The following is a 13,983-nucleotide window of genomic DNA, read 5'->3' as shown; positions in this document are numbered from 1 at the left end:
CAGAGACAGCGCGAGCAGGGGAGGGTCAGAGAGAGAGGGAGGTACAGAATCAGAAGCAGGCTCCAAGGATCCGAGCTTGCTGTCAGCACAGAACCCAACACGGGGCTCGAACCACTAACCGTGAGATCATGACCTGAGCCGAAGTCAGACGCTCAACAGACTGAGCCACCCACGCACCCCCTTAACCACTTTTTAAAAAGTTATTTTTATTTTGAGAGAGACAGATAAACAGCATGAGTGAGGGAGGGGCAGGGAGTGAGGAGGAGAAAGAGAGAATCCCAAGCAGGCTCTGCCTGCCAGTACAGAGCCTGATGAAAGGCTTGAACACACAGGGCCCGCATATGCAGGCAGGGGAAGCCTTTTCAGGTCACTCCTGGAACTGGAGGTTAGAGAGAGAGCATGAGCAGAGGAGGGGCAGAGAGAGAATCCCTTATTGACGGTGCAGAGCCTAACATGGGGCTTGATCTCATAAACCATGAGATCATGACCTGGGCCGAAATCAAGAGTTGGATGCCTAATTGACTGAGCCACCCAGATGCCCCTAATCACTTTTTAAGAAAATGTTTATTAATTTATTTTGGAGGTGGGGAGGAGGCAGAGAGAGTGGGAGAAAGAGAATCCCAAGCAGGCTCCAAGCTGTCAGTGCAGAGCCCAGTGCGGGGCTCGATCCCACAAACCATGAGATCATGACCTGAGCTGAAACGAAGAGCCTAATGCCTAACTGACTGAGCCACCCAGGTGCCCGATAGTAACCACTTGTAAGTGTACAGTTCAGTAGTGTTAAGTGTATTCACAATTATTGTGCAATAGAACTTGTCCATAATGCAAAACTGAAACCACAGATCCCATTCTGTCCCCCTCAATCCTCTGGGAACCCCCATTCCACTATGTTTCTGTAGGTTTGACTACCCACCCCAGCTGTCTTTCTTTTGATTAGTGTCTGCATGATAAATATTTTTTTCCTTCCCTTTACTTTTTTTTTTAAAGTACTATATTGAGTTATAATTGATAGACTTTACCCATTTAAAGTGGATAGTTAGGGGCACCTGGGTGGCTCGGTTGGTTGAGCGTCTGACTCTTGATTTAGGCTTAGGTCATGGGGTCATGATCCCAGGGTCATGTGATTGAGCTGGATGTCGGGCTCCATGCAGAGCATAGAGCCTGCTTAAGATTCTTTCTCTCTTCCCCTCTGCCCTTTTCTCCTGCTCACGTGTGCTCTCTCTGAAAAATAAAAAAATAAATGTGTACAATTAAATATTTTTAGCATATTCATGGACAGGTGCAACCATCACCACTACCTTATGTTAGAATATTTTCATCACCCCCAGAAGAAACCCTAGCTACATTAGTAGTCACTCTGATTCTTTATGCCCAGCCCCAGGATACCAATACTCTTTTTGCCTGTATGGATTTACCTATCCTGGTCACTTCACATAAACGGAAGCCTATAATTTATGGCCTTTTGTGACCAGCTTCTTTCACTTGGCATAATCTTCTTCAGAGTTCATTCATGTTGTAACATGTATCAGTACTTTATCCCTTTTTTATAGTCAAATAATATTTTATTGAATGGATTTAGCACAGTTTACCCACTCTTACTGATAAGCACCTGAACTATTTCTACTTTTGATTATATAATGGTTCGGAATGTCCATGTGACAAAATTTTGTGTGAACATATTTTCAATCCTCTTAACTATGTATCTAGGAGTGGAATTGCTGGGTCATAAGGTAAGTCTACACTTAACATTTTGATGTTTGTTTTCTAAGTGGCTGTGCCACTTTACATTCCCAATAGCAATATGTGAAAATTCTCATTTCTCCATATCCTCACCAACTCTTCCTATTGTTCATCTTAGTTATAGCCATTATGTCAAGTGTAATGTGGTATCTCATTGAGTTGTGTTTCCCTAATAGGAAATTGGACTGTCTTTTCATGTACTTATTGGTCATTTACATATATTCTTTTGAAAAATGCCTATTCAAATTCTTTGCTCATTTAATTGGGTTGTCTTTCTATTCTTGAGTTGTAAAAGCATATATATATATATATATCCTTATATATATAGGGATACATATATAAATATATATCCTTATATACAGGGATACATATATATGAAAGGATATATATATACACACACACAATTCCCTTATCTATAATTTGAACTTTTTTCTTCCATCCTGTGTATTGTCTTTTCACTTCCTTGATAGCATCCTTTGAAGCACAAAAAAATCTAAATTTTTATGAAATCCACTTTAATTATTCCTCTGTGCTGTGCTTTTGGTGTAGTATCTAAGCAGTCTTAACCTAAGAACATGAAGATTTACTACCATTTTCTATTATGAGTTTTATAGTTTTAGATTCTATACTTAGGTCTATGATCCAACTTGAGCCAGTTTTTTTTATATGGTCTAAGTAGGGAAAGGGTCCAACTCCATTCTTCTGTACATGGATATCGTTATCTTAGTATCATTTGTTGAAGTGACTTCCTTTGCCCCAGTGAATTGTCTTGGCATCTTTGTTGAAATTAACTGACCATAATGGGAGTCATCATTCCATGTAGACAAATTATTATTGATTCATGTTATTTCTTTTATTATCCATTTTGACATTATCTGTCTTTTACTTATTGTTTATAAGATTTACATTTAATGCAATTGCTTCTATGCTTGGATTTAGATGTAAGCATATAATTTAGATATGAGATATTTAGATATTAATATCTATATTCGATTTAAATAGATGTCTAGATATTTAGATATGTAAATCTATAATTTAGGTATAAAATCGGGAAAATAATAAAGTCCTTATGATTTGGGTTATTAGAATTTCACAAGAAAGCTTTATAAAGACATTGACTATTAGAATTCACTTAATTTAAGACGTTTGTTTTGAAGAGTTTACCCATTGTATATAAAACATTTTATCATTAATTTCATATAATCAAAAATCAGAAGACAGGGGCGCCTGGGTGGCTCAGTCGGTTAAGCCTCCAGCTTCAGCTCAGGTCATGGTCTCACGTTTTGTGGGTTCTAGCCCCGCGTCAGGCTCTGTGCTTCAGATTCTGTGTCTCCCTCTCTCTCTGACCCTCCCCTGCTTACGCTGTCTCTCAAAAATAAATAAAAAACATTAAAAAAATTTATTTTTGAGAGACAGAGACAGTGCAAAGCAGGCTCCAGGCTCTGAGCTAGCTGTCAGCACAGAGCCCGAGGTGGGGTTCAAATCCACAATCGTGAGATCATGACCTGAGCCGAAGCCAGGTGCCCAGCTGACTGAGCCACCCAGGAGCCCCCATTAAAAATTTTTTAAAAATCAAAAGACATAGAACTTTCCCAATTTTTACATTTTTTATTGACCTATAATTGACATATAATATTGTATTAGTTGTAGGTGTTTAATGACTTGGTATATGTACAATTACAAAATGATTATAGGTTTAGTTACTATCCATCGCCACAGTTACAATTTTTTTCTTGTGATGAGAACTTTTAACACCTGCTCTGTAGCAACTTTCATATATACAATACAGTATTATTACTTTTCAAATACAGTATTATTGTTTACTGTCCATGTTGTACATTATATTCACAGGACTTATCTTGTAACTGGATGTTTGAAACTTTTGACACCTTTGACAACCCTGGATTTGTTCTCTGTAGGAGTTTTTTAGATTCCACATATGAGATCATATAGTATTTATTTTTCTTTGACTGACTTATTTCACTTAGCATAATGCTCACAAGGTCCATCCATGTTCTTGCGAATGGCAGGATTTCCTTTTTTATGGCTAAATAATAGTCATGCAGACGTGCCACATTTTCTTTATCCATCAATTCATCTATTAATGGTGCTTAGGCTGTTTCCATGTCTTGGCTATTGTAAATAGTGGTGCAATGAACATGGGGGTGGACATAGAGCTGTTTAAAAAAACAATATTAATTCATTCCAATTGTCCAAAGATTCATCTATTTATTATAAATATTACATGAACGTTTTATTTATTTAATACTCATTTTTTAATACTTATTGGTAAAGTAATAACTTTATGCTTGGCAATATACATAGAATAGCATTACTGTTTAACTCTGCCTAAAACATTACTGGGGTACAGTTTACGAGCTGGATTGTATTGGGGACGACAGAGAAAATTGCTTTGAACAAACTTAACGCTAAAGTAACTTGAATCTTATCTTGTTCAAGTTCCTATCTCTTGTTGGGTCTCCTCTGATGAGAACATGAAGCAAGATCCGTTCTAACAGGTTTCCCCTCGCATTCCCCCCATCCCCCTAATGGTTAGCGTTGGCTCTCCTCTCCAGATCCGCTTGGCTCTCTTAGCTGCTGTTCCTCCCTGGTTCTCGCAGAATCTTCCAGAATTGCTCTGTTTTCTGGGCACGCTTGTCCGCTGGCCAGTGGTGGGAGGGAGTTCCCGGACGTCCCGGGCTTCCAAGCCATTCTCACGGGCCTCAGGTCACTAAAGTGCATCTGCCCGGCTGTCCCTGAAATGCTCCAGGCTCCATCAGCTCACCCTCCTCTATCGAGCCTGGGCCTCGGGCCGTTTCTCGCGCACTCTTCCGCGGAATCTGTACTCGTTCCCAGACGCTCGGCTGGAGGTAGCCGGCTCCGTGAATCCCGCGGTTCGCCGGTCCATTCCGAGACCTCCACTCCAGGCGCTCGGACTTCCTGGGACCAGGTTTGGCCCTCTCATTGTGGGCGCGGCGGCTTCACCTTGCTTTCCAAACAGCACACCGGAAAACCTCCTCCTCACTAACCTCCGGCTCCAGGAGCGCCCCGAAAAGTCTTCCGCGGCCTGCGCATGCGGACTCGGCGGCCGCCACACAGCCGCCCCGGCCGCCTCCCTCCCGCTGGCCGCGGCCGTTTGGAGCTCCCTGACAGCTCCACGACCAGCGGACGCAGCCTCTTCCCGTGCCTCCACGTTGTCCTATCAGAGATGGGGCGGGGCTGCGGTCCCCGCAGCCTATCAGCGCGAACCACGATCCCGGCGAGCCCAGTAGGCGCGGGGCCAGGAAGAAGGCGATTGGGCGGCGGCGGCGCTCGGGGCGTAGCGTCGCCCGGGCCCCGCCCACCGCTGCCTCCCTCTGCTGGGCGCCAGCTGCCGCTTAGGCCTGAGCGAGAGCCGAGGGCGGGCGGGCGCAGCTGCACCGTGAGTGCCGGCGGGGCTGGTGGGCTCCGCACAGTCTCTCGTCTTCACTGCCCGCGCCCTCGGACATGGTGGCCCCCGGCTGTGTGACCAGCCGGCTGGGCTCGGTGTTCCCCTTCTTGTTGGTCCTGGTGGACCTGCAGTACGAAGGTGAGTCCTGCCCTGCTCTGGCCAGGGGAGCGGGCGCCCGGGCCAGGCCCCCTGGCGCTTCCCCGCCTGCGTCCCAGCGCGAGTTTTCCGGCGGCCGGGGCCACGGGGCGGGAGCCGCGGACTCCGCGCGGACCGCCTGGGCCTGAGCCCTGGGCGGGGGCCGGCGCCGGGTTCCGGGTTTGTCTGGGAACGAAGTGGTGGGACCGGCGGGCCGCCGGGTTTGGAGGGAGGAGCGGGGCCGCAGGGGTCGAGGGTGGTCTAGGGGAGCGGGGCACCCGGCAGCGACTTCGGGCGTGTCCTGGGACGCGGAGACCGGAGCAGCCGTCGGGCCCCGGCCGCGCTTGGGACTCTCTTGGCGCCTGGGGACACTTGGTCAGCGGTGCTGGGAGGAGGCAGTAAAGGTGGCCCGAGGGGAGGCGTCTTTCGTTTTGGAGTTCCGGGAGGAGGTGGGGGAGCGTGTCCGGCTGCGTGAAGCGGGGGGCCAGTGTTGACTGTAAAAAGTTGAGTAACCGTCGCCGTACTAGACTCTGCCGTGGCTAGAAGTTGTTTGGTGCCTCGAGGAGCCGGTGCTGGAATTCAGGGTCCCGGAGGGCAAGGCGCTAAGTTTGTGGTTTTCCTACGGCCAGCATGGTGACCTTCAGCTTAGGGCTGGCTCTCGTTTTTCCAAGTTCTCTGGGGAAAAGAAAGAAAGAAAGAAAAAAAAGCTCCCCCTTAAAAGGTACAAGCACTTAAATTTCGCTTGGGTCCTACAGATTGGATTGTTGGCTGCTCTAACAGAATAGCAAAAGTAGAAGGCTGTCCCATCCCAGATGGCAGCGAGTGGAGTAAGAATTAAAGCTGAAGGTGCCAATCGAAATAATGCTTCCAGCCTGGTGACGGTGACAATGACCTATCACAGTCACTGATCTACTTTCATTCCTATGCAAAGGGCTAGCAGTCAAGGGGTCACACAATCCAATAGGAGACTTAAAGTTAGATTTAGAAGAGTGAGGAGCCGATGTTGGGACTTGTTTATGGTAAAATCCCCTCAAAATGCTCAACCTAAAAAACGAACAAACAACAGTAAGGAACTCCAGCTTTTAGGTCTGACTTACGTTGTTCTCCTGGTGACCACATTTTTTAATCCAAAAATCAGAACATCGAGGGTGACAACATCGAGACAAAGAATTTGATATTGATGTTGCTCCAGACAGTCTAGGGAATTGAGGTTTGAATGCCTGGGCCACTTGAATGTGGGTCATGTGTGTATTCCAGCTCGCTTGCATTTTCTAATGCTGACCACCTCCTCCCCCAGCGTCACTTTTATGTACGTGTACTCCTGGTGATTTATTTTTACCACTTAAGAGAAAGTTGCCTATGTTCCATTTAATTTTTCTTTTTAAAGAAAGTGCACGTTTTTATGTGATTTGCTTTTCCTACCGGTTTTTGGACTACCTTTTTGGAATTGCTGTTCTGTATATCATTCTGTAGGACTCTTTTTTTTTAATTATTTAATTTATTTTGAGAGGGAGAGAGAGAGAGAATCCCCAGTAGGTTCCACACTACCAGTGCAGCCTGACATGGGGCTCAAACTCCTGAACCGTGAGATCTGAGCCACCCAGGTGCCCTCGTTCTGAAGGACTCTTAATACTTCATTTCCTTCCTACAGTATTTTCCAGAAGAAAAACTTCATTTAGGGAGATTTTCTGGGTAGGAGGCATTGGTGACAGTTGTCAGCGGAGAGCCAGAGTGCTGCTCTTCTCACTGCCCTGTATGAGGTAGAGGGACTTGGTACAGGTAGGAGGAAGAGAGGGAGAAGACGTTACATTTATTAGAGGTCTTCTGTGTGCCAGACACCTTTCTATGAGTGATGTTTTATTCATGCAGGTATTTGATACTATTCCTACTTTACAGATGCGTTTAATTATGTGTAGCTGTAAGGTCACAGAGCTGTTAAATCTATGAACCGAAAGTTAGCCTGTTATTTGACTGTGAAGTTCATCTTGTGTGCAGGTTGGAGACAGAAATCAAGTGGCCGACAACATCATGTGGGCCCAGGCATTGGTAACTGGTGGCCGCTGAGAAAAATCAGCATTTTGTTTGTTTGCCACTGGCAGTAATGAACAGAAAGTTGATTTCCTGGCATGTTGAAAATTGGCCCGCAAACTTGAGTGTGCCTCAAAATCTTACCTGGAGGGCTTTTTAAAACTGAGTGCTGGGTCCCCCTACCAGCGTCTTTGATTCTTTGATTCAGTAGGTCTGGGCAAGACCTGGAATTTTGCATTTCTAAAAAGAAATCGCTGGTGAGAATCACTGGTCTAATAAGTCATGTAGAGAAGTTAAATCAGGTGTCTACCATGTACTAGGCACTGAATTTGGTGAGGAGGATGTAAAGATAAGAAAGAACCTCTTACCCGAACTGGTAAACTGTGAGTTCCTGTTTTCCAGACTGAGTCGTATTTGGTTTCAGGAACCGCAGAGTCCTTCAGGGGGACTGAGGGTGGAGGATTGGGGGGAGAGGAACTGAAGAAGGGTGTGAGGTGGCGGGTGTGAAGCATGAGTTGCATGTGACAGAGTCACCGGTAATTAGTTGGCCTAGTTATTTTCTGATTTAAAAATACTCGTCTTTGGCTTTTATTTTCTGATTTAAAAATACTTGTCTTTGGCTTTTATTTTCTGATTTAAAAATACTCGTCTTTGGTTTTTTCCTAGGCTTTTTTGTTAATTGTAATCCAAAGAAAGAAACTATGTAATAGTCTTCTGAATTGAAAGATTACCTCTTTTAGCACCCCCTTTCGAAAAGGCACCTGAAAGAAGAAAGTCCAAAGCACTGAGTTGGGAATAGAACTTTTGGAGCAGAAAGAAAACTTTAGTAGTATCTAGTATTCTCATGTTACAGATAACACAGCTATTTAATTCTTTTCTAATAGTTTGTTCTGTTTGGGGCCTTGAGTAGGAACCAAACTTTCTTTTAACTCTTTTTCTTTATTTCACTGAACTGACCTGACTAAACCGTTTATTTGGCTATAGGAAAAGAATAGTTGGAAAAATTTATGTAAGTGATATTGATAACTTCTGTATTCACCTAACCTACTGAAAGTATGTTTTGTTGTCTCTAGGATTTTCTGACATTGTTTAAATTTGGAAAGAAAAATAAAGTAGGGAAAATGAGTGACTCTCAGTAATTTATATATACTAAGTGTTTTATTTATTTAATTATTTATTTTTTAGTGTTTATTTATTTTTGAGAGAAAAAGAGAGAGAACAGGGGAATGGCGGAGAGAGAGACAGACACAGAATCCGAAGCAGGCTGAAGGCTGTCAGCACAGAGCCCAACTCTGGGGCTCCAACTCCTGAGCTTTGAGATCATGACCTGAGCCAAAGTTGGACGCTTGACCGACTGAGCCACCCAGGTGCCCCTATACTAAGTATTTTTAGCAGATGGTCAGATAGTTTCTAGAATTATTTTAATGTGATATGCTGTAGTTAGTGTAAAAGTTCCAATTTACTTGACTAGTTAGGATTTGTTGAACAAGAGCCTGAAATGCAGTTTTGATTCTGTGAGAGGTTTTCCTCTGATGGGAATCCTAGTAAAATTATTAGGCTTTATTTTCTCATTTGAAGCACATTAATCGTGGTTAAGCTGAATTTCTAGTGTCATGGTTTTCCTTTGATTAATGTCCAGCAGTTTGTTTATGTGGAGATATCATGGGAACCCAGTCACCTCTTTATTTAGAACTAAGACATTTCAAGTGTAGATTTATTTTTCTTTCAAGATCTTTAGAAAACTTTTTTAAATTTATTTATTTATTGTTTTTGTATATTTGATGAGTTTGTGACCCTTGGAGTTCTGGTTATGAGAAAGACTCATTTAATCAGTCAGCAGAGGCTTACACTGTAGTGCATTCTGATGAGACACACATAGTGTGGGACTCCGGGTTTTTGTCACTGAGTTTACAGACCACTTGGGGGCATAAGACATGCTTTGTAAAGCATATATATCCTTTTCCCTTTCACAGTTTCGATTTAGTGGTCCACCTTGTAGTCACTTCCTTTGAAAACAGCCTTTAATTTCTTTGCCTCTGTATTCTTTTGTTCTACTCACCTGGCAAAATTCAACACCTCTTCAGTCCAACTAGGCAGACTTGTTTGTTGTACCTCAGAGTTGAACATGGCTGGAAGAAAATGGAGATAACCTTGCTGACTGGTTCCATTTTAAGATATAATCTCAATTTCAAATACACACTCAATACTCCCAACATTCCTCCAATTGCCTAGTATGTCTAGTCTTGAAAATCTGCGTTTCAAACCTTTTCTTTCCTAAATCTCCAATGTTATCCCCCTTTCCTCCCTTCCTTTACCTTGTTCTCTTAGACCTTGTCGTTATTTGAGAAAATGAAAGCCATCACAGGGCAATTTCCTTTTTTTTCTTCCTCTAGAGTCACTAGCTTACCTGTATCTGTACCCAGTTTGCTACTTTTCTTATATTAAAATGGCTAAAGCATCTCTATTCCTGGTAAAGTCCAATTCCTATAATTCTGTCCTGGATTCCATTTCCTCTCATCTGCTGAAAGTGTTGCTCCTGTAGTTACCATTTCAAATTTCCTGTGTCATCACTTTGTTCTTCTCTGTGGGATCCTTGACATCAGCACTCCAACATAGTGTTTCCATCCTAAACTGTCCTTTGATGTTGTGTGTCCCTTCAACTACTGAACTGTAGCTTTGCTTCTTTACACAGCAGGCCTTTGAAGAGTTGTTGATAGTCTCTCTTTCCTCCTCTTCTGTCCTCTCTTCAACACGTTACTCCACTGACACTGCAAAGCCTTACATATCTGACTCCTATTTACTCACACCTTTTTCATCCTAAACTTCCCCCTCATCACGAGGCTCCCACCACACCAACTTCTTTTACTTCCAAATGCCAGCCACATTCCTGAATGAGAGTCTTGATTCTTGCTGTTCCCGCAGTCTCGACAGCTTCATATGAGGTCTTCAAATGAACGTTCATATTTCAGAGAGGCCTGTCCTGATATACTGTGTTCAAGCACTCTATCCTTCAGGTAATATACTGCCTCTGTTTACCTTTTTGAATTTTCTTTATAAAACTTTACATTGTCTGAGTTAGCTCATTTACTTTTCTTGGCTGTTATCTTGAGAATGTAAGCTTTGTGGAAAGAGTTCTTATCTCTGTACCTAAAACACGTTGAGGTGACGTAGATGTGCATTAAATATATTTTAAATTGGTGAGTGAAGTTGACTATTTGAGCTGTTTTTCTTTTTTTTTTTTTTTTTTTTTTTTGGTAGGGATTCTTCAAACTTATTTTCTAAGTTCCTTGAACAAGGGATCCCATCATAACATTTATGCCTTCACAGTTAATTGAAGCAAAGACAGACAATGTCCATCGAAACTGAGCAAACCTTACAATAGATTTTATTTTCCTAGTTCACCTAAGGAAGATTTCAGTGCAGGCATTTAGTTCAGATGTATTCCTCAGCTTCTCAGCCTCTTTTCCTTTCATTTTGGGCTGGACCACTTGTTAGGTCTTAATGACTGTTAGGGTTTCCAGCTCAGTATATTTTTATTGAAACTCTTTTGTCATTGGTCCTTAGTTGGCTGTGGGATTGCTAAGATAATACACTCCTTGCGTTTTCTGTGGCCAATTTCCACTTCTTCTGTGTTTCTGCCATGAGACTTCTTTCAGTCTCCTGCCTCCGTCTTGCTTGAATTTTTGATTCAGATCAGATCTTTTATAGACAGTATTTTGTCTTTTTTTTCCTCATGTGCCTTTGTAGAATGGCCTTTGGATTTTCCTCATCCCTCACATTCTTTTTCTTTTCCTTTAAAGATTTTATTTTTAAGTAGTCTCTACACTCAGTATGGGGCTTGAACCCACAACTCCCAAGATCAAGAGTTCCACGCAGTACTGACTGAGCCAGCCAGGGGTCCCTCTCATCCCTTACAGTCTCTGCTCCATGCTGGCTTGCTACTGGCGCTGTCACCTGGCCTTGGCTTGAACCTTAGTATCTTTGACCCTAGTTCTTGCCTTTTTTGTTCTTGTTCTTCAAGTCTTGATTGTGACTCTCACCACATCATACTCTTAACCCCTCAACTTTACATTTCTTAAAATTCTTTAGTTTTTGTTCTCCACAATATGATGGATTCTAATACTAACTTCATTGAAGGACTTAACTACTCTACCTTTTTTCTTATGTTTTCTGTATATTTTGCTGATCTGTGGTTATGTGTGTCTAAGAAGAAACCTGCTGTTTCATGCTGATTAGGAAATGGCAAGATGTTTGGTTGCCTAATCAGAGAACAGGCGGTAGCTCATTGTCACTGTCTCTCAGTATGTGGCAAAGGGATAAAAGTATACATGGCTCAAAGTAGGGTTGAGACACTACAAAAACAGCCCTGATTTGTAAATATTTTTTCTTTGCACATATTAGTGTCTTTATGAATCTTTGGTGGTATCAGTGTGATTTGGAACTTGTTATTCTATTCCTTTTTTTTTTTAAGCTTTTACACTAAGTATTTTGTTGTCTGCTGCTGCCAGTGTATATGGAATATATATACTCTTGTGAAATAGAAATTCATGAAAATGCAGAGAGATAGGTGTCGGATTGACAAAGGTAGGATTTTAGTATGGCACGTGTTTAGGGATAAGCTTTTCTACAGGCTTCAAATTCAGTTCTCCTCTGAATATTCACTGGTTCATGAAAAGTGGCTTAGAAAACCATCCACACATTTGTTTTTCTACAAAAGGAACAGACTCTCGGGCGTCTGAAGGGATTCCTGCTTGAAGTTCCCCTAGTCAGCGGGGCGTTGTGTTGGACTCTGTGCAGACAGAGTTGTTCCACACCTGCAGCTGCTTGAGGACACCTCACAGGGTTGCACCCCTGCCTCCAGGGGAGCGGTTGAACCGCTGGCTTCAGAGCCACAACCAAGGAGGGACCACTCATCGGGTTTTATATTCTGGGGACTTGTGATGAGTGTAAGAAGGGAGATGGTTACATCATTCAGTGAATATTAAGTGTCTGCTGTGTGTAAGGTGCTGAATTAGGTGATGTAAAGAAGAAAAGATGGTTTCTTCTCTCAAGCTTGCTTTTTGCCTGGGTTGGGGTCTCAGGGGTAGTGAGAGGCCAGCACACTGTGACGGTCAGTGTACTGACACAGCGGAATTGCAGCTTAGAGTTGTGTACTCTGAGTGTGGAGACGTCAAAGGAGCACAGAAGGGGCTTTCTCCCACCCACCCTCTCACTGCAGTAGTTAGGGGCGCTCTCACCACGGAGCCAGCATTTGAGGGCAGACTCCTGATGGAGTAGAAATTTCCCAGGGGGCAAGTGGGAAAGGCCTTCTCATGGAACAGCAAGTACAAAGGGATGTGGCATGAGAACAGAGGCTGTTCAGGAAAGTACAACCAGTTAATTTTGACCAATAGGAGTGTAAAGTAAGAGGTGGAGGAGTAAGGGTCATGATGAGACTCGACGCACGTCATGGGATCTGTTCAGGAAGGGTCTTGTTTGCCTTCAGTTCTGAAGGGGTTTATTTTTATTTAAAAATTTATTTATTTATCTATTTAACATTTATTTATTTTTTTTAATAAGCTTCAGGCCTAGTGTGGAGCCTGACACGGGGCTTGAACTCACGACCCTGAGATCAAGACCTGAGCTAAGATCAAGAGTCAGGCGCTTAACTGACTGAGCCACCCAGATGTCCCAGATCTGAAGGGGTTTAAGGTTGAATTTAGTCAGCGATGTGAAAATACTGCATCCTTTTTATTAGGAGTGCATTTTTGAGGGATTGCTTTGGCAGCAGCGTGGGGGCTGGATTTGGAAGAAGGTGCAAGAAGATCCCAGTTAGAAGGCATACCATCTCTTGCAGGGAGAAAGGCGCCTACACAACAACCCTTACACTGTGGCAGGGTGTGTTATGGACACATGACTAAGGTGCACCAAAGGCATAATCATTCCTCTGGATGATTGGAGTAGGCCACCATGGAAAACTCTTATAGAGGAGGTGGTATTTACTTACCACATTAGATGGAAATTATATTGGACAGAATTGTAACATAATAAAGATCTGAGTTTTATTTAGAAGGGACAGAGAAATGCTGGATACCTCTTTTAATCCTAGAAGGTGAGAGAAATTGAGTTTGAAGAGTAACTTCTGGGGTGAGAGTATGGCCTGACTTTTTAGAGGGTATATACCAAATTAAATCTATCTGAGGGAAGGGTACAAATGAAATGACTTAAATAGAAGTATTGGTATAGTGTACAGAAAAGTTCAAGGAAACTTCAATGTGACCAGGGAAGTCCACCCCATGGCTATGTGAAGCCCTCATTTTTTGATGGATTTCACCTCCTCATTAAGGTAATAAATGTCAATGAAGTCACATAAGTGGGGGTCATTTTTATCAGTGACCAGTTTATGCCGTTTCAGTAGTGACAGATTATGCGTTTTTCCAAGGATAACACTTGCACACTCCATTGCCTTCAGCCAGCTCTTCCACTTACCATGGTTTGGTTTCTTGATATTCTGAAAGATTTAAAATTTGGTCACCTGGTTGGTTCTGCAGCTTCCTCAGTTTCTTAGTATGTTTCCTCTCTTGAGATTGGGGAAGAAAATATCTGGCAAAGTTCTTCAGAGCCACACCATTGGGGTCAAAGGAGCAAGACATGGACAGTTAAATTTTTTT

General features: G+C 42.9%; 1 protein-coding gene across 2 annotated transcripts in view; it reads left to right on the top strand.

The window, feature by feature from the left end:
* Positions 1 to 5,090: 5,090 nt before the first annotated feature.
* The window catches only part of DNAJC3 (DnaJ heat shock protein family (Hsp40) member C3), a 78,905-nt gene continuing 70,012 nt past the window's right edge, over positions 5,091 to 13,983 (top strand). For both annotated transcript variants that reach the window (XM_029936527.1, XM_029936526.1), the window contains exon 1: positions 5,091 to 5,308. In XM_029936527.1, coding sequence (XP_029792387.1) covers positions 5,227 to 5,308 — 82 coding nt within the window. In that variant the 5' untranslated portion in view covers positions 5,091 to 5,226. The remainder of the gene's footprint in view (positions 5,309 to 13,983) is intronic.

The sequence above is a fragment of the Suricata suricatta genome, chromosome 4 (genome assembly GCF_006229205.1).
Source record: "Suricata suricatta isolate VVHF042 chromosome 4, meerkat_22Aug2017_6uvM2_HiC, whole genome shotgun sequence".
Classification (NCBI taxonomy): Eukaryota; Metazoa; Chordata; class Mammalia; order Carnivora; family Herpestidae; genus Suricata; species Suricata suricatta.
This window is presented reverse-complemented; position numbering and strand designations above follow the sequence as displayed.